General features: G+C 58.5%; 3 protein-coding genes across 8 annotated transcripts; 1 reads left to right on the forward strand and 2 right to left on the reverse strand.

Moving 5' to 3' along the window:
• The first annotated feature begins 1,751 nt into the window (after window positions 1–1,751).
• NDUFA4L2 (NDUFA4 mitochondrial complex associated like 2) lies at window positions 1,752–4,334 on the forward strand. Its single transcript, XM_069580971.1, has 4 exons — window positions 1,752–2,133; window positions 2,502–2,590; window positions 3,406–3,466; window positions 3,590–4,334. Exons 1-4 carry the CDS (start codon window positions 2,077–2,079, stop codon window positions 3,644–3,646), a joined length of 264 nt encoding a protein of 87 aa, XP_069437072.1. The 5' UTR covers window positions 1,752–2,076; the 3' UTR covers window positions 3,647–4,334.
• SHMT2 (serine hydroxymethyltransferase 2) lies at window positions 4,306–11,921 on the reverse strand. Of its 6 annotated transcripts, none has more exons than XM_069580967.1 (12): window positions 11,694–11,921; window positions 8,350–8,541; window positions 7,600–7,679; window positions 7,221–7,421; window positions 6,848–6,929; window positions 6,640–6,762; window positions 6,364–6,503; window positions 5,869–6,034; window positions 5,571–5,670; window positions 5,324–5,479; window positions 5,136–5,243; window positions 4,306–5,013 (listed from the first exon to the last, which is right to left on the reverse strand). In XM_069580967.1, exons 2-12 carry the CDS (start codon window positions 8,509–8,511, stop codon window positions 4,886–4,888), a joined length of 1,446 nt encoding a protein of 481 aa, XP_069437068.1. In that variant the 5' UTR covers window positions 8,512–8,541; window positions 11,694–11,921; the 3' UTR covers window positions 4,306–4,885. The 6 variants fall into 6 exon arrangements, with proteins under 6 accessions (XP_069437068.1, XP_069437070.1, XP_069437066.1 ...); XM_069580969.1 differs by lacking the exon at window positions 11,694–11,921 and adding an exon at window positions 9,651–9,800; XM_069580965.1 differs by lacking the exon at window positions 11,694–11,921 and adding an exon at window positions 8,637–9,756.
• A 684-nt stretch (window positions 11,922–12,605) lies between these two features.
• On the reverse strand, window positions 12,606–22,197 carry NXPH4 (neurexophilin 4). Its single transcript, XM_069580972.1, has 2 exons — window positions 21,992–22,197; window positions 12,606–14,166 (listed from the first exon to the last, which is right to left on the reverse strand). The coding sequence occupies exons 1-2, from the start codon at window positions 22,046–22,048 to the stop codon at window positions 13,297–13,299; spliced, it is 927 nt and encodes a 308-aa protein (XP_069437073.1). The 5' UTR covers window positions 22,049–22,197; the 3' UTR covers window positions 12,606–13,296.
• Window positions 22,198–23,472: the final 1,275 nt, after the last annotated feature.

Raw genomic sequence — 23,472 nt, forward strand, 5'->3', positions numbered from 1 at the left:
ATTCAAGGAGTTCTGGGTCTCGTTTCGGCCCCGGGGACCAAGATCCAGAGACGGGAGGAGCCTTAGAAATAGGGTCACAGACAAGGGGTCAGAGACAAGTACCAGAAGCAGATGAAGGGTCAAGGAGCCCCGAAGAGGCAGAAGCAATAACGTAGTAAGAAACTCGAAAAACAAGGGCGGAGGCCCAAGGCAGGAGGATCACTAGGGCTGCCAGGAAAAAAGCCTGGCAGAGAGCCGGGAATGCGCGAGGCGCGGATCACTGGGACTCAGAGAAAGGGCTCTGCAAGAAAGGTGAGGGTCCAAGAAGTAAAGGGGCGCGGCACCGGAGCCAGAAGTCCCTATCGCTCCAGCTGTGCCACAGGAGTCAGATGTGCAGCCCAGCTGTGCGGCCCCTGGAGCTCGAGCTTCAGGATTGATTTTTAGTCCCAGAGACTGGAAGGCTACGGGGCACAGGTGACAGGACACCCCAGCCCCTGACCCGGCCCAGGAAGTGCAGGTACTCAGGGCCAGGCTCTGAGCTGCTCCAGGCTCCGACGTCCCGTCAGTCCCCCGCCCCCGCCCCCGCCCCGCCCCCGCCCCCCCCCCCCCCCACCACGTAAGCACCGAGTCTCTGTCTCTTTGTTCTCGCCCTGTCTCTGACACTTTATCTCATTATCCGCCGGAGGGAGGCGGAGAGCTCGGGACCCCGCAGCCTAATTACAGCCGCGCTTGTCAGCGCAGGAGGTGGGGGAGGTATCAGGCGCGGGAGGGGAAAGCAGGAGGCCCTCAGGAAGGGACCCCTACCTCTCTGTAATCTGAAAGGCACAGCAGCGGGTGCACGGCTCGCCCCTGCCTGGGCACCACGAAGCTTTGGAGGGGAGAAGTGGGAGCTCTCTATAGGAATCGGCTTCCAGGACAGCAGTAGGGGAAGGAGGGGATAGGTTAGCGTGAAATGGGGAGAAGTGGTTAAGGCTCAGCTCTTTCAGGGCTCCCTAGGACCCCAGTTCCCCAAAGGCAGGGGCAGAGAGAGCATAGCATCCCACCCGCTAGCACAGCATGCACCCGGGTTGATCGTCCAGTGGGATGCAATCACTAGCTTCTGTCTCTATGTTCTCTTCTCTTTCAACATCTATCTTTCTTCCACAATTTCCTTCACTCCGTTCTCTTTCTCTCCATCATAGTCAGAGGCAGAAGTTGTCTCCTTGGATGTATACCCGAGGTAGGTAGGGGAAGGAAGTCTCTTAACCCCTAGATTTAACCAACTGATTTACTCTATCCTGAGCCAGGCTTGCGGAGAAGGCAATGGCAACCCACTCCAGTGTTCTTGCCTGGAGAATCCCAGGGACGGGGAAGCCTGAGGGGCTGCCGTCTGTGGGGTCGCACAGAGTCGGACAGGACTGAAGCAACTTAGCAGCAGCAGCAGCAGCAGCAGCAGCAGCAGCAGCAGAGCCAGGCTTGAGATAACGCCCGGCTCCCCTGGCCTCCACACTCTTTCGGGCTAGCCGAGACACAAGCTGGAGAAGCCACCCAGGACTAGAGCGGCTGGGGTCTGTCTGTACCCACCCCCTGCCTTCCCACTGTTCTTGGAGGGAGGTGGCCCTGCTAGCTCCTGGGTGGCTCTATAGGGGTGTCAGAGAAACACTACAGAGGCCCTCACTTGTCCCTGACCCCCATCCCTCCACCTCCTCCGCCCGACTTGTGAACACCCTGCAGATGCACTTTACTGCAGGTCTGTCTGCCTGTCCCCCGTTGAGTCCCTCCCCTCATTTCAGGATCGTCCTCAGCCGGGTTCTCAGTTAGAGTCTGGGAGGCCTCTCCCTTGGACCAGCCCAAAGCATGATAATGTCTCCTGGGCCAGAGTCGGACCCCTTGGAGTGGAGAGTGGATGGGCAGAAATCCCCCTGCTCCCCAACAATTCTCTTCCTGGCCGATCCTGGAACTGCAATAAGGAGAGAGATGGGGGTTGGGGTGAGTCTGATGAAGTTGCCGGGGCTGGGCCAGGCTGGGCTGGGCTGACCCATCCCCAGAGAGGGGCGGGACCCCAGGAGGAGCAAGGGCTCGGGGCTGCTGGAGAGGAGCAGACACTGGAGAGGCGCTATGGCGGGAACCAGCCTCGGAGCCCGCTTCTACCGGCAGATCAAGAGACATCCCGGGGTAAGTTTGGTCCCAGGAGCCATGATTCTACCTTCTAACTCTCTAGCTGCCCTTGCAGCCCCGAAATCTCCCCGTACCCTGCCTATTGCTAAGTTTCCCCAAAACTCCTAGTATTTCCCTGCAGTGCCCTCAATCCATCCCTGCAATATGTCCCCGTGTCCCTTGAAATCACCTCAAACAGGTTAGCTATAGGTTGAGGGAGACTACGGCAGGAAATGTGGTGGGAGGCTGTAGGTCCTCTCTCCCCAAAGGGAGGGAGCGCCAGACCTGGGATGGGGTGGTGTGGGGGTTGGCCGAGCAGAAAATCTTGTGAAAGGAGATTGGGAGGGGGCTGTCCCTGAAAGAAAGTTCTTTCTGTCTTCCTGCAGCTCATCCCGATGATCGGCTTCATCGGCCTGGGCATGGGCAGCGCTGCGCTCTACTTGCTGCGACTTGCCTTGCGCAGCCCCGACGTCTGGTAAAGGCCAGGCTTGGGACGCAGGAAGGGGTCCTGGGTGGGGCAAGATGGGACAGGAATCCACAGGACTCTCAGGAATGATGGGAATGATGGTCCTCGCGGGGACTCCCAGGCAGGTGACATCTCGGGACTGGAGCCTGCTCCTGACCTGGGAGGCCCCCGCCTACCCTCGGGCCCACCCTCACTAGCTGGAGATTCTGCCGGCTTCGGGCTGCGGAACTAGCACCGCTCCCGGCCGTGTTACCATGACGACGCCGGTCTGCCAGGCGCTGGCGGCCTTTGGGTACCTCTATCTCGCTGCCCAAGCGCTGGGGGTGTGGCCGGGTGAGCTGCTAGGGTCGCCTTTGGGACCAGGGGAGCGCAGAGACTTCAAGCCGCGCCAGAGGCGGCAGGAATGGAGGGTCTGCCATTAGGCAGGAGCACCCATGGCGTTGTCTGAATTCGAGTCACATCACTGCAACCCCAGTACCTCGGGATTTCGGGATTTCTGCCTGATTCCCACCGCCCAGCTCTGCGGGGCTAGCCTAGGGTGGCGCCAAAGAAGAGGTGGGAGTCCTTGGGCCAGGTTGTCAAGTCTATCACCTGGCTCCACGCTGACAATGCTGACAGCCTTCTTGCCTCACTTGTCAGCACCCGCTAATGTGCCCCCTTCCCTCTCAGTCTCTGGGAAATGCACACACCCCCATCCCCCGGGAGGATGGAGGGTGCTGGGGTGGGGGCACAGACATTATGGGTCCCCTTAGGCTCCAGAGTCCTAGCTCCCAGAGGGGAAACCCTAACCGGCGCCCCCCCCCCCACCACCTCCATCTCCACAGCTGGGACAGAAAGAACAACCCGGAGCCCTGGAACCGCCTCAGCCCCAATGACCAATACAAGGTACCTCCCAGTGGCCTTCGGGTTGCACCGCCATCCGCTCATCTCTTGATCCCAGCTGGACACCTCCCACCCTAGCAGAGGGAAGAATGGGGCACTCAGTGCAATCCCCCTTTCTCTCCATAGTTCCTTGCAGTTTCCACTGACTACAAGAAACTGAAGAAAGACAGGCCAGACTTCTAAGCCTGGCTGCAGTGCCAGTCGTCGTGAACCACCACCAGCCAGCCTACTCATTTCTTCCACTCTCCACCCTCAACCCCAAGGCACCACGCTAGCCACCCTGTCCAGTTTCTGCTTACACAGCCGGGTTCCCACGAGGAGGGGAGGCAGCCCCACCCCCTTCCCTTGATCCCAGCAGCGGAAGCGCCTCTGACCCTCAGCTTCAGTCCCACGAGGGGGAGGAGCAGTTAAAGGGCAGGGAGTAGCCTAACCCAAAAGGCTCATGCCAGACCCTCTGCCCCATTACTCTGGCTTTGGAGGGCGGGTCCATGCTACATGTTGAGCGTGGCCTACGTGAGAGACAAGACCAAGCAGGGGCCTGAGTGCCAAATGACGTGGCAGGCCCCACGTTAGCCCAGGCTACAGGATCCCTGGCGCCAGCCTGGGGGCGGTGCTACTCTGGCTCGCTGGGCTCGACCAGGCTTGTCGCTGACAGTACAGCCAGCTGGAGGCACCTACACTCAGGAAGGTGCAGCTTGCTTCTCCGGTGTCTGCGCTGCTTCCCCCGCTTCCCTCCCGCTTTTGGTACCACTGGACAACCTCCCCCACCCTCGCCTCACACCTGGGCCTCCCCAACCTCTCCCCTACTTCCCTCAGTCCCCAGGGATCAAACAGAAGCAGCCTTGGGCAAAATACAATTTCATTTAACAAATTGAATTTGTTGCGCCTGCTAATCACGTCTGGTGTCGCTTCTGATCAGAGGGAGAGGAGGAGGCAGCCTTGGGGGTCCTTGTGGTGGTGGTGAGAGGGAAATGAGGAGCACATTGAAGGAGAGGAATCACCACCTGGCTCAGGGGACCCCCAGGGCCCCCCCCCCCCCGCCAGTAACAGAAGCTCAGGGCAGGTTAGTATTTTATTAGATAGAAACAGAAAGGAGGGTGCCTACCCACCCCTTCCTCTCGCTCAGGAGAGGAACTCCCCCCTCCCTAAGAAAGGGCAGGGGTCTATAATACTGACGTAATGGGAGAGGTTAGGGCAGAAAGCTCCAAGCCTCCTCCTTCTCAGTCGTATTACAAGAAGAAACCTCAGCTCCACGTTCTGAGAAGTGGAACTACACATGGTTCTTGCCCTAAGTCAGGGGTACCTTCCCTCCGCCAGCAGAAAGCTGGAAGAGGAGCAGTTACCACCCCCTCCCCAGGTTGTCCAGGAAGGTGAAGAGGGAGACATGTCAGTCCGCACGCAGGCTTCGTTTCTTAGGTGCCTTCAGTGATCATCAAAGCCAGGCATGGGGAAGGCCCTGGCGAACTGCTCCACCCGTTGCCTAAGGTCGGCCAGCTGATGACTTGTTTCTGGGTCTTTGAGCAGGAAAGATTTGAAATCCTGGAGTTTGGCTAGACACAGGTGAGGAAAAAAAAGTGGTCAGAGCTTAGGGGAAGGCAGTGAGATCAGCTGGAGGAGGGGGAGATAGTCAGTGTGAACTGGCTGGGGGGCAGGGGAGGTCTTATCCACTCACTGGTCTTGCTCTTCACTTCCAAGCCAATGTTGACACCTTCATCTATAAAGCCTACAACTTTCCGGAAGTCATCTTCACGGAACCCTCGAGAAGTCAGGGCTGGGGCCCCTGCAAGAGAGGCAGAAGAGGATTAGCACAGCCCCAGTCCATCTGGCAGTCATCGCCCCCCTACCAGAACGCAGGTTTACCCAGCCGCAGGCCCCCAGGTGTGATGGCGCTTCGATCTCCAGGACAGGTGTTCTTGTTGGCCGTGATGGATACAAGTTCCAACACCCGTTCTGCTCGAGCTCCGTCCAGGCCCTTTGGCCGCAGGTCCACCAGCACTAGGTGGTTGTCAGTGCCACCTGAGGCGGGGAGAGTGAGCAGGGAGTGGTGAGTCCTGGGCCTCCGAGGCTACCGGGGCGTGCACCTCCCCCTCCCCACCCCCTAGCTCACCAGACACTAGGGAGTAGCCTCGCTCCAGCAGGGCATCAGCCATGGCCTGAGCGTTCTTCAGAATCTGCAGGGAGTACTCCCGGAACATGGGGGTGCAGGCCTGGAGAAGAGGCGGCAGCACTGTCGCCTTAAGCCCGGCCCCTCCTGCCCCACCACCCCCAGCATACTTGGGACCCCATCCCCACGCCCTCCCAGCCTGACACCTCCCTTCCATCTGCTCCAATTTCAGCTAGCAAGGTGCAGGGTCTGAGCCTCCGGGCCCTGCCCCCACCCACCCCACAAGAGTAGGCTCCCCAACCTGCTTTAGGGCCACAGCCACTGCAGCAATGGCATGGTTGTGGGGGCCCCCCTGCAGGGATGGAAACACAGCAAAGTTGATTCGGTCCTCAAATGTGTAAGGGATCTCTCGGCCAGTTTTGGGGTCCACAGCCTGTACCCCCTTCCGGTAGAAGATGAGTCCTGACCTGTGTGGGAGGTAACGCGGTCAGAATCTAATCTGACAAGAAAGAGCATGGGGGTGGGGAGAGCAGAGGAAACTGGCTGGCCTGGCCGCCACTGGCTCTCAGAGTCCAGCCCAGTGGTGTTCAGTATGCCGGACTCCAGGGCTTGAGGGGAGCAGACCTCACCTCCACCCCCAAACCCCCTGCCGGGGAACTGCCACCAAGGGCAAGAAAAGAAGAAGTATCCTAGACAGGGCTTCCGGTGGGAACAAACTCACATCCAACCTCAACCATGCCCCGGGGTGGGGCATGAAGACAGGGAGAGGCAAGGAAAGACCTCAGGGAAGCCTGACCTGGCCCCTCGAAGGGTCTTGTGAGTGGTCGTGGTGACGATATCTGCATGCTTGAAGGGTGAGGGGATCACCTTGGCAGCCACCAGGCCACTGATGTGGGCTATGTCTGCCAAGAGGTGTGCCTTGACCTCGTCACACACCTAGGCGGGTACAGAGGAGGACAGAGATAGGCCTCAGCCTGGGGAGGGCCCAGACAGGCCTGCCCAAGGCTTGTCCCTCGTCCCAAGTCTCCTCACCACCCCTTGGGGAGGGCAGAGATTCCAGCCCACCACTAACTTTTCTCATGCAGGCGTAGTCAATGAGGCGAGCATAGGCACTGGTACCAGCTATGATGAGTCGTGGTCTGAAGAGCCGAGCAGTGAGTGCCAGCTGGTCATAGTCAATGAGGCCGGTTTGGGGCTAGACAGACAGACAAAAAGCTAAAGCTCTAAGAGAAAGCAGAGTAGCTCCTCAGAGCTCCCTCCTCACACCCCAGAGCACTCACGTTCAGCTTATAAGGCATAGACTCGAAGAAGATGGATGTAGCTGAGACCCGCTTGACATCAGTCATGTAGCCATGGGTGAGACTGGGAGGAGAGGAGAGGAGAGGAAGGAGGCAGGTTCAGAATATAGGAACTCTCCAACTCAGCCACTCGCTTTCTGCCCCACTCCAAAGGCCGGGGTCTCTGGAACACTGCTCCTAGCAAGTTCTACCCCTGTGGCTCTGAGCAACACTTATGGGGTCTTATCTTCCTCAACCACTCCTGGACTGGGAAATCTCTGTTCCATCTGCATGGAACACGGTAGGTGTTCAATAAATTACTCTTCTCCCATGCCCATAGTGCCTGCAGCCCACCCACCACCCCACCCACACTCACTGGCCCCCATCAGGCAAGTCCAGCCCCATGATTCGGTCGTGAGGCTGCAGAAGGGCTGTGTAGGCAGCCAGATTGGCTGGGGATCCGGAGTAGGGTTGGACATTGACTCCCCACTGAGCAGGATCCAGGTCAAAGGCCTCCAAGGCCCGGCGCTGACACAGCAGCTCTATCTCATCCACTACCTCTGCTCCTCCGTAGTATCTGCAAAGGGAGGGGCGCAGATCAGGGCACAGAGAAAGGGTGCCCCCATCCCCTGGACCAGCAGCAAAGGACGGGGAAGACCATCCTCTAGACACACGGGCAGGGTGCAGGTGGGTGTCCCCCACTGGGAGCGCGATCCCTGAGGTTGTCCTCCAGCCTCGCGGTGCCTAGCCCTCACCTCTTGCCAGGATAACCCTCGGAGTACTTGTTGTTCAGACAGGACCCCAGGGCCTCCAGCGCAGCTCTGCTGCAGAAGTTCTGGGGTGGGGGAGGGGCAGTGTCAGAAGGTACTGAACCCTCTTCCCTGGACCCCACAGCCCCCTCCTGCCAGAGCCCCAGGCTGCAGGGAGGAGCCAAGTTCTATAGAAAGCTCTGTGCATTGAGGATTCCTTGCCAGGTCAGGGACAGGGCCAGAGCATCCTCCTCAGAAACCCAACTGCTAAGACTTCCCTGGTGGTCCAGGGGCTAGGACTCTGGGCTCTCAATGCAGGGGCCAAGGTTCAATCCCTGGTTGAGGAACTGGATCCCATGTGCCGCAGGGAAGATCCTGCATGCTGCAACTAAGACCCGGCACAGCCAAATAAATAAATATTAAAAAAAAGAGAAACCCAGCTGCTGTGATAGGTGTCTCCACCAAGGCCTCCTGTCCACTCAGCCTGTGCTTCCAGGCTTGCTTCTGTTTCCTCCTCGGATGGAAGAGGGACCAGACTAAACTACAGGAGCTCCAGGAGGCTCTGGCGGGCTTCCTAATGCCCCTGCCCATAACCCAGACTGCCCCTGCCTTTGCTTCAGAGATCAGCAGAAGATTCGGAGATGAGGCCCAGCAGGAAGGCCCTGAGTTTGAAAGGGAGATCTGGAGAAATAGCAGGAAGATGATCTGTTACTTCCAGCTGTGGCGTAAACCCTGGCCCCTCTCCCCAGGCCCCACCTCTGAAGCAATGAGCTCCAGGCCACGACACTGCCTGTCCTTCTCTCTCCGCAGCAGCTCCCACATCTCAGGGTCACTGTCTGATAGATTCTCCTGGCCTGACCAGCCCTTGCTTGCTTCTCCAGTCTGAGTCGCCTCACTGTGCTGGCACCGTATGGCCATCCCAACCAGCTGACCACATCTCCGCAGAGGCTAGGGAAAGAAAAGCTTGGGTCAAAGAAAAAGTGTCCAGATGAGAGACAGTTAACAGTCCTCAGTTATGCTTATCAGATCCTCAGGCTCCATACCCGCATTCAGGTGTAAAGTCAGTCTGCCAAATCCAGCATTTAGGTGAAAAGCCAGTCCGTCCAGTTCTCAATAACCCCACCTCCATCTTCAAAAACCAGGTCTAGACCCAAGGTTGAGATCAACATCCAGGGGGTGGTTCTGATTTGATCCTTTCAGCTCACCTCAGAATCTCCCTCCACCTCTGCCCTTAAAACACTCTGCAAAACCTCAGGGCAGGTGGGAGGGGGGTTCATGTTTGGGAACGCATGTAAGAATTAAAGATTTTCAAATTTAAAAAAAAAAAACAAAACACAAACACCTCAGGGCAAAGTTTGTTCTCTAGAAGCCTGTGTCTCTGGAACTCCAGGCAGTCCCACAGAAACACATGGTTTTCCTGAAGAGCCTTAACAAAGTGATACCGTAGTCGGGGGGGAGGGGGGCGTGGTGGCGACCAAGCTGGCAAAGATTAGGGCAATAAGCTATACAAGTGGTTTCCAGAGCAATGGAGGTGGGAACACAGACCTTTAGCAGCCTCTGGGGAAGAGGGCCAAAACCTGTATCCTGTCCTTTGTGCTCCCCACTCTTTCCACCTCCTTCCAGCCCAGAGCCGCTGGACCCCTGATGCAAGCAGGGGTGACCAGTTGCATCATTTGCATGGCTCAGATCTGGCAAGAAAGACTCAGCTCGAGGGTCCAGGCCAAGAACCGTGCTGGCTGGCCAGCACAGGGTCCACGGGACATTCAGTATGGTTCTCTTCCCTAATGCCACGTCAAACGGACAGTCACAAGGCCCTGGGGCATCTGATTCCCGGAATGAGAAGGGCCCCTAATCACCCTGCGTGCACCGGGGATCTCAGGGATCCCCTAGTTGCACATCCGCACTCCCCTCCGCTCTCCCCTCCCCGAGGACCCTGACCACGTGCGTTTAAAAGCCCAGAGAAGCCCAAGTTTGTGAATCGTTAGAATAGGACTCACTGGGATAGGTTGAGAACTTACTTTCTACGGGTCACCCACTCTCTGGAGCCCCATCCTTACCCGAGTCGCCCAAATAAAAGAGAAGGACAACATCGCAACAAGAGATTGAAAGTCGCACGAGATCCTGCTGCCAACTCCGGCTGGGGAAAGCAAGGAGTCGAAATGCGACCGATCGGAAGGCGCAGGCGCGAAAAGAGCTACCGGGAAGCCACGGAATTAGGGCGGGACCTACGCATGCGTAAGGTGGGCCCTTTAGGGTCTTTTGGGAATTGTAGTTTTTTCTCTCTTCAGTTTCGTTTTCCAACTGGAGAAGCTCTTGCCTGAAAGGTGAGAGATCCACTGCCGTCCTGTCTCCTCATTGTCCTAAAGCTCTTCAGCGTGTTCTTTTTTTTTTTTCCATCTGTTCAGACAACAGCAATTTACTGGGTACCTACTGAGTGAATGTGTTGTGCTTAGTTGCTCTGTCGTGTCGGACTCTGCGACCCATTGAACTGCAGCCCACCAGGCTCCTCTGTTCATGGGGATTCTCCAGGCAAGCGTACTGGAATGGGTTGCCATGCCCTCCTCCAGGGGATCTTCCCAATCCTGGGATCGAACCCAGGTCTCCCACACTGCAGGTAGATTCTTTACCATCTGAGCCACCAGGGAATCCCAAGAACAGGGTAGCCTATCCCTTCTCCAGGGGATCTTCCCGACTCAGGATTCGAACTGGGGTCTCCTGCATTGCAGGCAGATTGTTTACCAGCTGAGCTACCAGGGAAACCAGTATTATTAGGCTCACTGGGAAATACAGACTCCTGTACAAGCTGGAAAGTGCCCTGGATTGGAAGGGTGAGAGACCCGAGTTCAAGTCCGCACTCTGGGACTAACTAACGAATTACTGATTTAAGCCTCAGTTTCCCCACTTGCAAATCAATAATAAAATAACATGTGGTGGGGATTTAATGAGACTGTATGTAAATTTGCTGTTGGATGGATCACACCTTCACCTCATCCTCACAAACCTGCCTCCTCTGTGGCCATCTCTTCCTTTTCTGGAACATGTGGGAGCTGACTGAGGTGCCCCCTCCTCACTGAACCTGTTGAATTTTGTTACCAATTCAGTCTGGATGCTCCAGCAATCAGTGAGCTCTCTTTGTACCCTGGGGCTATAGGTTCTTGGAGCTGGAAGGGATTTCCTTATAGCCTGACTTCATCTAGACTTGTGCTTTAGGGGAGGGACTCACTGATCCCTCCAGGAGTAGGTTCTCAAACCTGGGTATCAGAATTGGCTGTGTGATATAAATATATGAGTGTTGAGAGTTTCCTCAGAGGTTCTAAGTCTTAAAGAGTGGATCTTAAAGAGTGGGCATTTGCCCACTCACTGACACACAACAAAACTTCTTAGTGATTTTATAAGCAGTGATTTTGAGAACCACTGCCTTACATAGCAATATTACACATTCATTGAATCATTCATTCATTTGGCAAACACATTGCACTCCTTCACCAGGCTAGGCATGCCTTAGCCCTGGAGATATCAGAATAGATCCCTGACTACCAGGACATCAAGAGGTGAACAAGTGCAATTACCAGCAGGAGCATCTCACTCTGCTCCCAGGTGTCCAGACATCCTAAGAACAAGGAAAGGAGGAGGAGGAGAGGATCATGGTGGAGGCAATTTGTGAGTCAGAGGGGGAGGATAATCCATCGCAAAGCATGTTCACTTGCAAAGTCTCTTTTAGTGTCCAGAACTATTTTATTATTGCATCACAACTGAGGAAACTGAGGCCCAGATGAGCTAATTTGCTAATTTCAGTTATTCCCACTTGGTTCTCATTTCAGACCTTAGAAGTCCACCCTTAGTTAGCTCTAATCTCCTTCCCTCCCACTCTAGCCTCAGGTGCTTTCAGCTTTTTCCAATAATAGGCTTGGTGTCCGGAGTCAGCCCAGTTCCTGTCCCTCTTACAATCTCTGACCCAGAACCACTTCCAACCTCCCTCTTCCTTTCAGTTCGTTCATCCATCCATCAACCCACCCACCATCCATCCATCACGTATTTATTTCCCCCTTACTGACTTTCCACTCCTCGAGTGAGACTCAAGGTGTCTGGGTGAGACTCACCTCTGACTCAGTTTCCTGGTGCAGCCAGCGGGCAATCCTCCGGAGGACACTGCTGCCTCCCAGTTTTACCTTTGACCCAGGACTCAAAGCAAAGCAAGGCTACAGAGGAGGTGTCGTTCTGTGCCTCAGCTTGTCTGTACCTCCTCCCTAGCCTCGTTGTCAGGGGTCCCCCGAGGGGAAGGGGGCTGCTGAGCTTGAGAACTGCTAATGAAGCCGCAGCCAATTAACGCCCGGGCCAGGGTTGGGGGCGGATAAAATTAGCAGCTGCGTCTGCAGGGGTGGGAGGGTGGACAGCTGGCTGAAGGGGCCCTTGTTTGCCTTTGCAGACGGCTAGTGCGAATGGCGTTGCCCAGTCCTCCAAACTCGCAGTCGTCCCTTCCCCCACCCCCTCGTCTCAGGCCTCTCTCCCTCCCTCCCCCAACCGTCTGCAAACTCAGCGCCCACGAAATTAGGAAGGAAAAGGAAGATCGATGACTCCAGATGCCGCAAACTCTGTTTCCCCTCCCCCCCCCACCTGCCGCCTCCCGCCAGCCCGCGGAGCTTAGCAGGTTGTCAGCGCTCCGCCTACGCGGTCCCTCCATCTCCATCCATCCAGTTCAGGGCCTTATACCTCCTCCCCCAGAGAGCCCGCTGGTGGTCCCCTCTCAGGTCTAATCCCCGTCCCATTTTCGGCTTCACCCCGCCCACCTCTGGGAGGAAAATTCCCACCTCCTGCAGGGCTCAACCCCAAGGGTCGTCCTCCTCGTCTGAATCTGATCTCGTCTTGGATAACCTCCAAGGTGACAGCTACGTCAATATTTGCCTCAGTTTCCCCATGAGCCGCCGAGGGAGGAGGCCCTGGCCAGGTCTCTGCCAGACAGAAAGGCACACCACCACCACCACCCTCTTGCCTAAAGGTCTCACACAGACGCGTGTTGGATTTCACTTTATTTTGTTCCCTTTCCCGTCTGTTTTGGCGTAGGAAAAAAAAAAAAAAATCACCGAGAGGAAGCTGCCGGAAGGTGGAGCAAGGCTGGCAGGGACTGGAGGGAGAAGGCAGGGGAGTGGATCGCCTAAGCACAGGAGTTTTGCTTCCCCTACCCTAATTATTGGGGTTCGGGGAAAATGGGGACAGGCATACGACAGGCAGAGGAATTGGGAATAGGCCACGGTGTATAGGCCTTTATGGTCTTTACGTGGGTATAGGGTGGAAGACAAGCGCCTGGGAGTAAGAAAGGGGTGGGATGAGGATGCCAGGCAAGGCGTTATTAAAGCTGCGGGCAAAGGGAGTATCCAGCCCAGCGTCAGAGGCAGGCGTGAAGAGGACTCAGTGGGGACTAGAGAACGCGGGGACCGCCTCCAAGCCCCGCCGATTCTGGGGCTGCCTTCTGGGCCCTCCACTTGAGGCTGTAGCCAATGGGGGGCTACTCCCAGCCTTGTGGGCACTCCCCATAAGGAAAAGGGGATCCACACAGGCTGAGTCTCTGAAGGGCTGTTCCTCTCCACCCCCAGAGTGGAAGGGGTGGACGCGGCCACAGGAGCTGGGGGGTAGGGGCAAGGGTTCCGCTTGAGGGAGTCCGGGATTTCGCGGGAAGCTCGGGGCCCCGGGCGAGGGCGGAGTAGGCTATCCAAAGTAGGGGTGCTCGCTCTGGAAGTTATAGTCTGGGCACACCTTCTGCACCAGTTTGTAGTCAAAGCTGAGGAAGGAGACGAAAATGCAGATGACTTTGAAGGGCTTGGCACACAGCCAGGCGGCCTGGCTCTGCGTATGCTCGGTGAAGCACACCTGCGACGGGTCGTACAGGCACGGGCGGTGCTTGCGCGCGCGGTTCGTCTTCTCGTACTCCACGTGGCAATTGAAAGCGCGTGACTCTTTGGCCCCAGGCACTCCCAGCGCGCCCCCGAGCGGACCCGCCAGCGCACCGCCGAGGGTGCCCCCGAGCCCCGGCCCCGCCGCCGCTATCCCCAGCGGGGGCCCCAGCCCAGGGAGCACCCCCTCCAGGGCCAGCGTAGACTGCAGCGGGTGGGGGACGGGCCCGGGCAGCCAGACGCCCCCAAACTCTACACGCTTGGAGGGCGGCACGATACTGACGCTGAGGTTGCCCAGGCTGGACGAGTTGTGGCGGAAGTAGACGCTGAAGGTACCGTTCACATGGTCCACGATCTTACCCGTCACCAGCAGCGAGAACTTCAGAGTGTGCACCCGGAAGTAAAAGTCCCCCCAGCCAAAGATCTTTTTGGCACGGGCGGCTTTGATGGACGGCTTTCTCTTCGTGCGCTGCGCTGGCGCTCCCGCCGCCCCAGCCCGGGCCAGTGTCCCTGTGTGGTTAGCCGGCCAGGCCCAGCTCCAGGCACGCGCGGTGCCCAGGCCATTGGAGGACTTTGGCGCTGCCGCTGCCGGGAAGTGATGGCCAGGGGCACCACCTCCGGCCGTGGCCGGGCGCAGCTCCAGGTACTGCGGCCTCCTGGATTCCGGTATCTGAGCACTGACGGCCTGGGGACCAAGAAGGAGGAAAAGAGAGACGCTGGAGTTGTCTGGGGCCACCCTCCAGGGCCACGCCGGTCCCTGTCCACAGCCACTGGGAGAACAAATGGAATCGGGTTGCCACAGCAGTGGTTCAGGGAGTGCCCGTTGGAATGGGCCTGCGGCTCTTTCAAGGTGTGTGGTCTCCACCTCAGTTTCTACATCTGTGAAATGACACTAGAATCCTAGTCTTGTCACGGAACTCTGACGAGGGCTGAGAAAACTAAAAGAGCCAAAGCAGTGTGGGCTTGAAAGGGACTGGAGCTAGGAACTCTGGCTTGATTGGGAGTAATGCACCATGGAGAAGCTGGACTCAGGCAAGGGACGCCATGACCACTGTCAGTGCCCAGCGTCAGGAAAGAGTGAGACCTCCCAGCACATCTTTGCCAAGACTGGAGCCCCCACCCAGGCCTCAGCCTCTACTTCCTTGAGGGGTGGAGCATGGGAGACCAATGGAGCTGAGGAGAGCAGTGGAGAGTCTGCATGCTTGCTGTAAGCTGAGGCTTGGGGGCTACTAGTGGGCACCTCTCTCCACCTCCAGCACTCCTGCTCTTGGGGAGGCCGCCTGGTGGTCCTCCCCTGGGCTAGGAGGGGTACAGAGGAGGACTGCCCTGCTTGCCCCCCACCCGCCTCTGTGTCTCAGGTGGCAGCCGATCTGGGAGACAGCGCAGGGCGAGTACAAGATGGATCGAGAGGCGGGAGCGGCAGGGCCAGGCCCGGGCCATCAATTATCTGGGGCGGGGTGGGGGGGTGGCCCCGAGTGAAGGATACGTGAGAGCGCGGAGAGGAAGAAATATGGAGATGCTGCTCCAGCGAGGGGAGTGGAAAGAAGAGGAGCTGTGCGTGTCAGAGTGTGTCAGTCAGACCGTGCTAGCTGTGGCCATTCAGTGTGGCCCTTACTGCTTGTGGGTTTGTGTGTTGGGGGAGTACCATGTGTGAGTCTGGGGTGATTGTATTTCTGTTATATTGTATGTATCTGTCTATCTGCCTGGAGTGATGAGTCTGTGTGTGTGTGTGTGTGTGTGTGCGCGCGCGCGCGCGTCATGCTCAAGTCTCAACCTCTGGTGATGGCTATGTGTGTCTATACGTATCTGTATGCCCTGTGTAGCAGTCTGAAGAGGCTGTGTTGTGTGTGTCTGCCTGCTTGTGGTGGCTGAATGCCTGTTGTATCAGTCCCTGGTGGCTCTGCACAGGTGTCTGGGTTGTTATGTGTGCCTAGCTTGGTTGTGTCTATGCGTCTGGATCTGAGTGAGGCTGTTTCAGGTTGTGGTAGTTGCCTGTCGGTGACTGGTGTAGTCGTATGCCTGGGTTGGCTATGTATCTGAGGGTGGCTGTGTGTGATTCACTGAGGGTGTCACTTTCCCTCTGTGATCTCCTCTCATCCTCTGTCCATGTGTCAAGCTCTTTCTCAAGGCTGGGTCAGTGTAGTCATGATGATATAACAAGTGTGGTCTCATTGTGTTCCCCTGGGAGGGTGCATACATGTCGATTGTATAAAAATGTTCCTGGGGGGGTGGGGGGATCCCCACACTGGCCTACAGGACGAGCTTTGAGTAGGTAAAGAGGCCGGGCAGCACGGGTGTCCCCCTCTGTTTGCATACACCATGTGTCCACAGGGGACAGGAACAGCAGAGTCAAGCTGCTAGACGAGAATCTCCACCGCCCGGTCCCATTCCGGCAGCTCTGCGATCCTGGGTTATTAATGCCGCCGCCACCCGCTCATCATACATATTTATCGCCCCCCTCATTCCTCCTCCCGTCCATCTCTCCTCCCAGCTCAGGTGTGGGGGGCGGGGGCGCTAAGAGAGACTGACTCAGACTGACAAGCTTGAGCTGGCAGCTTACACCCAGAGGGTGGGCCTGAGAGGGGATGGGGGGAAGGGGTCCTGGGCTGCAGAGGAGGGGACAAGGGCCTTCCAGCAGGAAGGACCAAGGCTCCAGGAGGTGAGCTTAGAGAGGGCAGGGCCTGAGCCCTGGTGAGGGCATTGGAAGTGGGAGTGTACCGAAGCTTCCCGTGGAAGTCCAAGAATGGCTGGGAGGAGTCATTTGAATTCTGACACCTAAACTCCTCACCCCTCTGGGCCCAACCACTAGCTCTTTCCAGGGGCATCCATGAGCCCCTACACCTGCTGTTATGACCTCAAATACCTCTGAGCCCACCCCCGCCCCCAGCACACCCCAACAGCTCTAGACATCCAGCACCCAGTCCAGGACCTGTCCACTGCTTCAGTGCAGCCACTCTTCCCAGGCAGGGGCTGGAGAGGGAAGGAGGTTTGGCTGGGTGGTGAGGGGCTCCAGGTGTCCCCCCCACCCTGATCCCAGACAAATTGCTGTCTACGCTTCTCTGATCCTGGCAAATCCCTGGGCTCTGGGCACCCACACCCCCCACCCGCTGCTGGAGACAGCCAAGATAAAAGGGAAGAGTTGGGGGGAGCGGCCGAAGCGACCTTGGGGGGAGAACTCAGTCAGGGAGGGGTGAGAGTCTGCGAGGAAACGAGCCGAGAAATGGGAACATGGAATAAAATAAAATCAAACCCTCCCTCTGGCTTCCCAGCTCTCACGCTCGCTCTCCCTCTCCCTCTCTCGCTCTCACTGTTTTTCCCTCTCCCTCGCTCTCTCAGTCTCTTTTTGTCTCTGTCTCTAATTTTCTTCTGTGATTCTGCTTTTCTGTTTCTGTCTGTCTGTCTGTCTGTCTAACTGTGGTTCTTTCCCTCTACCCTTCAGGTGGTCTGTCTCCAGCTATGGGTGGGGGTGGGAGGGAGGGGGAAACGAAGTGATAAGGGAGCCCCTGTTTGCCTAGAATCCACGGTGCTGTCCCTCCCCCTCTACAATTGAGAGCGGGAGCAGGGTGTTGTCCGAGGAGGGGTCCCGGTCAATTCGGAGCTGGTTTAATTAAGCTAATTGGGCGCAGTGACATTTGCGAAGGGGAGAGGCTAGCCTGGCTGTCGGCTTGGGGGGGCGGAGGTGTGGTGGCAGGAGGGAGTGGGGGGGTGCGCTTCACCAGGCGCCTCTGGGCCCTAGCCGGGTGGGAGCTGAGCCAGGAGTGCTTTGCCCCCCAGGCAGCGAGCCCACGCATTGGAGGGGAGTTGAGGATGCCTTTTTCTGCTAAACAAACTCCACTTGGTTGGGGGGCGCTCTTTGGGGATGGGACTGCCGGGAATGGGGGAGGATCAGGCTGCGGCCCCCCATCCGCATTGCAGGGTGCACCTCCCCAGGCCTCCGGACTGCTCGGTGGCTTTTCTCCTGCTGTGTGGGTCAGGTGGCCGCTCAGGACTCTGACTGGGGGAGGGGACTGCACCCAGTAGTTGCGGAAGGAAGAGTGCTCCAGGCCTGGGTCCGGGAAGGAGAGGGAAGTGCGTACTGAGGCCTTGCACCTAGAAAGAGGTGGGGGCGCCCCGCAGCCAGGGTGGGTAAAATAGGCAGGGTCTGGCTGGGAACCAGAGATGGAGATGGGGGTGAAGACAGAGGTGGGGTGGACAGGACAGGCTTCAATGAGGACTGGGCCAGAGATGAAGGGGGACTGGGACTGAGGCCTGAGCAGGCACAGGTACATGGTGCAGAGATAAGGATGGAACAAGGATAGGCATGGAAACAGGAAAGAGGAGGTCAGAAATGGTGGACAGGCACTGGGCAGAGACTGGGATGCAGATGGGATAGGGGCCAAGGCAGTTAAGATGGGGAACAGAACAAGGTGGGAACTAAAATGGGAATGGGGATGGGGGAGACAGGGACGGTGGATGAGGGATGGGCACTGGGAGGAATGAGAGTGGGACGGGGACTGGAAGATGGGGGTGGGACCAGAAACGGGGGTTGGGGGGGTGGGAAATGGTTACTGGGCAGAAACAGGGATGCTGAAGGATGCAGAGGCCCAGGAGGTGGGGATGGGGAATGTGAATGGGGGCTGTAATGGGAAATGGGAGACAAGGAAGGAGATAAGAAACAGGGATGGGGAGACGGGCTGAGGACAGGTATGGGAGGCAAGCCAGAGAAAAAGGCAGAAGACCGGCAGTATCAGGCCACAGAGGGGTCTCGGCAGGTGAAGATACCTTCTTTCAGACCCTACTGTAGCTATAGCGTGAGGGGGCGGGGATGGCTGCTGGGGCGGGCTCTGCCCTTGGGCCGGGCGCCCCCTCCCCCTCAGCCCCGCCTGCCCGCCTGCTCCTGGCCTGCAGCACAAGGCTCACCGTTATCTGAATTTTGATTTTATTTTATTTTATTTTATTTCCCTGCTTCCTAGAGCCGGCGCAGTCCCCCCGGGAACGACCGCCCCCCGCCCCCCGCCCCGCGCCTCACTTTATTATTGCAATAAATGTGCCTATAAAGGCGCGGGCTCCGGGGCGCGGTGGGGGGGTGGGGGGGGTGGGAGCCGCGGAGCTGGGATGTAATTTCCCGAAGCCGGAGCCGGAGGGGGAGTGGGCGGGGTGGAGGTGGAGGAGGGGTAGGCCAGGGAGAGGGGGAGACTCGCCAATTTCCAGCGCTCAAGGCAAGCGCTCCCCACTCCCCATCCCTGGCCCGCAGCTCGTTTCCACCCCAAGCCCTGGGACTCGCCACAGCGCCCAGCCAGCCGGGAGCCCTGGGATGCTTCCCCCACGACAGACCCTGCCCTTTCTCCGTGACCGTGTCCCCCGTCCGCGCCCACGTGGAGTTCTAGGGCTCGGTCCAAAGTTCCGCACCTCCTTCACCATGACTTCATCTCTGACCCCAATGATGCCCCCTCCACTCACCGGGTCTCTCTCAACGTTTATCCCGCCCCTCCCCAAGGACACTGTCTCTGAACCCAGTGACCCTTCTTTTTACCTTGTTTCTGTCCCCAAATTACCTCACCTCTTCCGCAGCCACCCAGTCCTGGACCCCCAGCTCCTCCCTCACCCCAAACCTAAGACAGTCTACCTTCTCCTTTCCGTTGGGTGCCCCTCCCTTACTCGGGGGCTCTTACCCAAGGGAGCTATCAGCGCCCCACCTGGCCTATGCTCCTGGCTCAGCTGCAGCCCCTGATCCCCGCGAAAGCTCTGGGCCCTGGCCCAGGCTGCACGTGCCTAAGTGGCCCAGCCAGAGATTAGCTGGGGGGTTAGAGGGGGATATGGAGTCAGGAGGGGGTGGCTAGATGCGGGGCTGGGGCCAGCCAGTGCTGAGAGACTCAATTCAGCTTAATCCTTTCCTGAGGCAGGCTAGAGCTCAAGGTCCCATAGGGCCCCGCCCCTGCCCTCCCCAAGCTAATTAGTAATTAGTGATTAGTGATTAGTGACTATTGATCGCCTGCTGCTTCTCCCAGTAGGCAGCTGCTTTGGCAAGGGGTGGGGAAGACAGAGACAGAGAGGGCAAGAAGTCAGAGATGGTGTTGGAAAGATCCTGTAGGAGGCCTGGGCCAGAGCCCCAGGGGCAGTGGAAGCCAGGAGTCGCAGGCCCCATAGGAGACCAGGAGCCCAAAGCAAGGAGGGAGGAGGGAGAGGGTGCCTGCAGGAGGGGCCCATGAGCAAGATGGGAGAAGGCAAGGTGCTTAACATGGGACAATTAGGGTTTCCCTGCAAACTGTCCCCCACCAGCCTCTTACTCAATGTCAGCCCAGTGCCAGCCCTAGCACTGAGACAGCCCTGAGTGCACGCACACACACAAGCCACATTCGGATACATGAACACATCTTGAGGCTCACAATCCCATTATTGTTGTTTTTGAACCTAAATCGTGTCAGACTCTTTGTGACTCCAAGGACTATAGCCTGCCAGGCTCCTCTGTCCGTGCGATTTCCCAGGCAAGAGTACTGGAGTGGGTTGCCATTTCCTTCTCATCCCCACACTCAAATGCACTCAAGATGACAAGAACGCAGACACACGCAAGCCTCGGAGACTCACATACAGACAACACAGGCACCCCAACACATAGATATGCACCAGAGTCACACCTTGATACTGTGAGGTGTGCATACACATGTGCACACACCATACACCACACATGAGCATACAGAGGTAGTCAGACACACACTATCCTACACACATCCCCCTTCACAGTTATACACATGCAAACACAGTCTGTATGTACATGCAAACACAGATTCTCACATGCATACAAGCCACGCTAAATGGCAGACACCCTCTCCTCCATGGACTCCAACACGTAGGCCCAGAGCAGCAGCTCTCACACACTCAGATCCCCATTGCTCACATCCTCACGCTCACTCTCCCTCAAGTCTTCACCAGATGTTTCATTCCCCTTCAGGGGGCAAAGGAAATTAAACCAGATCTGTCCACAGAGGAGTTTATTTGATGGGAAGATTGGAGAGGAGAGTGGGGAGGAGCAGGAAGGAGGGGCAGGGGAGGACCATCCAGCCCCACTACCTCTCCCCCGGGGGCATTCACATCCCAGTGGGTTGTGGGGCAGAGACCCCCTCCCAGAGTGCTCTATGAGGGCAGAGCTAGACAGCAGGTCCCCAAGAAGCTCCTGCCAGTGGAAACAGTATTTGTGGAGGGGGCTTCTCCACCCACCTTCCAGCCCCTCAAGGTCACCAGGCTGGTTTGAGAGAATCAGGGAGCTCTGTCACCAGCTTCACTAAGGGTCCCCGCCCTGCTGGAGCTGCTGAAGGCGATCTGAATGAGCAGGTGGGAGGCTAAGTGTGTGTGTGTGGGGGTCTACACCCCTTCCAGACTCTGTAGGGTCTGAGGGCTGGGATGCAGGGAATAGGGCTTTGGGGAGCTACCTGTCTGCCCCTAGACTGGGTGGGTCACACTTAGGGTAGGAAACGGGAAAGTCAGAGGCAGGGGCCTGGTGTAAGAAGATAGGGGTCCAGGGCCTAGGCCCCCATTGTGGGATGCACAGTGGGGCACAGATGGCTGCACTGTGAAGCAGGGACTCACACTCACCCCTTCAGAGCCAACACCACACTCCACACCAGCATACACACGCCCTGGACGCCAGCACTAGACACGCAAGCCTGGCTGCCCAGGACACAGGCACACACACAGGCGCACACGCTGACCCACACACTCCACACCAGCACACATGAGCACCCGGTGTATTCGAATTGAAACCTCCAAATCTGGAGGGACGCAGGTCAAGTCTGGGCCCCTTTAGCCTGTCTTCGCCCTGGAGCTTCAGGGAAACAGGCCAGGCTCGGGGAGATGGAGCGAGGAGAGGACGGGAGGAGAGAGTCTGTCCAGACAGCCCACACCCCCTACCCGCCGGGCGCGCGAGAGGGGTGTGTCTGTGAGGTTGTGCAGGGGAGACAGTGTCTCCGCAGGAAATGCGATGGGAGATGGTAGCCAAGTTCGGCGGTATCTGTGTGGGTCCGTGTGTGCGCGCGTGTGTTCGGGCCGAGTCTGCTCAGAGCACAGTGCCCACCTGGCATTGTGACAAGAGCAGAGGAGAGAAATGAGAAGGCGGGGGTGGAGGGGTGGAAGGACAGACAGCGAGGAAGGCGAGTGAGGTTGGCGCGGAAAGACGGCAAGGCTGACACCCTGCTGGCTCGTCTGTCTGTCTCGCACTCCCGCTCCGTCTGGCACACTCGTGGGTCTGGCTTCGTCCCCTCCCCCGCCTCGCCTGGAGCGGGATCCGAGTCGGGCCTCCACCCGGGCACCCCCCATCCCACCCCACCCCACCCGGGACCCTCAGCCAACTTGCGCTGGGAGAGCGCCTATCCCGAACCGGGAGTCTGTCTGTCCGCGTCCCCCCCTTCTCCCACCCTGAGCCGGGCAAAGTTGGGACGCTCTGCGCTGTAGACGAGGCGGGCGCACGGAGCCCCTCGCAATCTGGGACCTTGGCGTCCGGGAACCCCGCTCTCGCGCTACCTCCCAGCTACCCTTACCTTCCTCAGGAGCCACGGGCCAAAGAGCAAGAGAAGCCATTCCGGGAGCAACCGCATCTTCCCGGGCGGCCGGGCGGGGCGGGCGCCGGGCCTGGGGACTAGGGGCCCCGGCGGGCGTGCCGCGGGGTGGCTGCCGGAGCGGCGGGAGCGGGCGGCGAGGCCCGCGGACTGAGCGGCGAGAGGCGCGGAGCGCGGCGCTGGGGGCGGGGCGCGGGCGGGGGAGAAAGTTGGGTCGGACTCGCGCGGGCGGGCCGGGGGGCGGGGCTCCGCGGCGCTCCAATCCCGGCCGCGCCCCGCGCGCCCCCTCCCGCCCGGCGGGGGGCACCGAAGGTGACTTTCACCCCGACACGCCCCAGACACGCCCCCGGCCCAGGTGCGGAGCGGAGCGGGCTGCGGGGCTCGGGGGCCGCGCACCCGAGAGGCTGGGTGGGTGCATCGCTGAGGAACAGGGCCGGGGGTGGGGCTCCCGGCTCCGGGACCTTGTTCCCGAAGCGGGGCACGGAGAATGGGGAGCCTGGCGAGGCTCAACAGCCCAGCAAGACCGGGGTCCCTCGGAGCGTTCCGGCCTCTTCAGTGCTCCGGGCCCTGGAAGGTCCCCGGGCAGGAGCAGGGCAGGGGCCGAGGTGAGGGCGGGCGGGGCCCCGGGCGACTGCTGCCGCGCGGCGCTGACGGGGATGGATGGGCGCCCCGCGGCTCATTCGGCCCGGAGATGAGTATCATTGATCACGGACGGAAACCCCATCACGTCTGTCAATAGGGCTGACAAACGGCGCCCGCCGCCCCCACCCCCGCCTTCACGGCCCCTCTGCGGTCTCAGGACCCCTCCGCTAGACGCGCCGTTCACCTTTGCCCCTCGCCCCCTGTGCTGACCCCCCACGCGTCCCAGAGCGTCCCCGCGTGGGGGTTGGGCAGGAGCCGCACCAACGGCCCGGCTTCTTGGTACGATCTCCATCCATCCCTTTCTGCCCAGGGTCCCATCTTTCACCATCAGTCGCTCTAGATCCTTCTCCCCTTTCTCCTCTAGCCCTGTCCTTTCTCTGTCCCCAGTCTGGTTCTGTCTCTGTCCCAATCCTCTTGGCTGTTTCTTCATCAGCTCCCTCCTCCCCCTAGTCTCTCTCTCTCTCCTGCCCAGGGAGTCTTCAGCTGTCAGCTGTTGCTATGCACTGAGGCTGTGGCTGAGGTTGTATTATGACCGACACCTCGACAGCAGGAGAGATAGGGACAAGCAAAGAGACAGAGACAGATGCATACCGGGAGACCCCAACACATGCCCCCAGGCATGCACGTAGGTGCCTCGCAGGGGCAGGCCACACAGTAAAGGCGAGCATACAGGCAGAGTGAAACACATTCACACAGAGAACAGCGCACACATACACAGACAGGTGCATGCCTAGTGGCCCTGGTCCACGTAGATGGACACCGTCGGTTTACACAGAGTGTGCATACACAGAGACCCAAGAGATAAATGCAACTTTCATCAA

Source organism: Ovis canadensis, chromosome 3 (assembly GCF_042477335.2).
Source record: "Ovis canadensis isolate MfBH-ARS-UI-01 breed Bighorn chromosome 3, ARS-UI_OviCan_v2, whole genome shotgun sequence".
Lineage (NCBI taxonomy): Eukaryota > Metazoa > Chordata > Mammalia > Artiodactyla > Bovidae > Ovis > Ovis canadensis.

Coding starts and splice junctions, on each gene's coding strand:
- NDUFA4L2 (XM_069580971.1), top strand. CDS start 2,077: ATGGCGGGAACCAGCCTCGGAGCCCGCTTCTACCGGCAGATCAAGAGA. Junction 2,591..3,405: donor TTGCGCAGCCCCGACGTCTG/GTAAAGGCCAGG, acceptor CCATCTCCACAG/CTGGGACAGAAAGAACAACC. Junction 3,467..3,589: donor GCCCCAATGACCAATACAAG/GTACCTCCCAGT, acceptor TTCTCTCCATAG/TTCCTTGCAGTTTCCACTGA.
- SHMT2 (XM_069580969.1), bottom strand. CDS start 9,683: ATGTTGTCCTTCTCTTTTATTTGGGCGACTCGG. Junction 6,930..7,220: donor GACTTGCCTGATGGGGGCCA/GTGAGTGTGGGT, acceptor CTCTCCTCCCAG/TCTCACCCATGGCTACATGA. Junction 5,244..5,323: donor ACCTGGGGGCCTGCGGCTGG/GTAAACCTGCGT, acceptor CCTCTCTTGCAG/GGGCCCCAGCCCTGACTTCT.
- NXPH4 (XM_069580972.1), bottom strand. CDS start 22,048: ATGCGGTTGCTCCCGGAATGGCTTCTCTTGCTCTTTGGCCCGTGGCTC. Junction 14,167..21,991: donor GCCCGTGGCTCCTGAGGAAG/GTAAGGGTAGCT, acceptor CTTGGTCCCCAG/GCCGTCAGTGCTCAGATACC.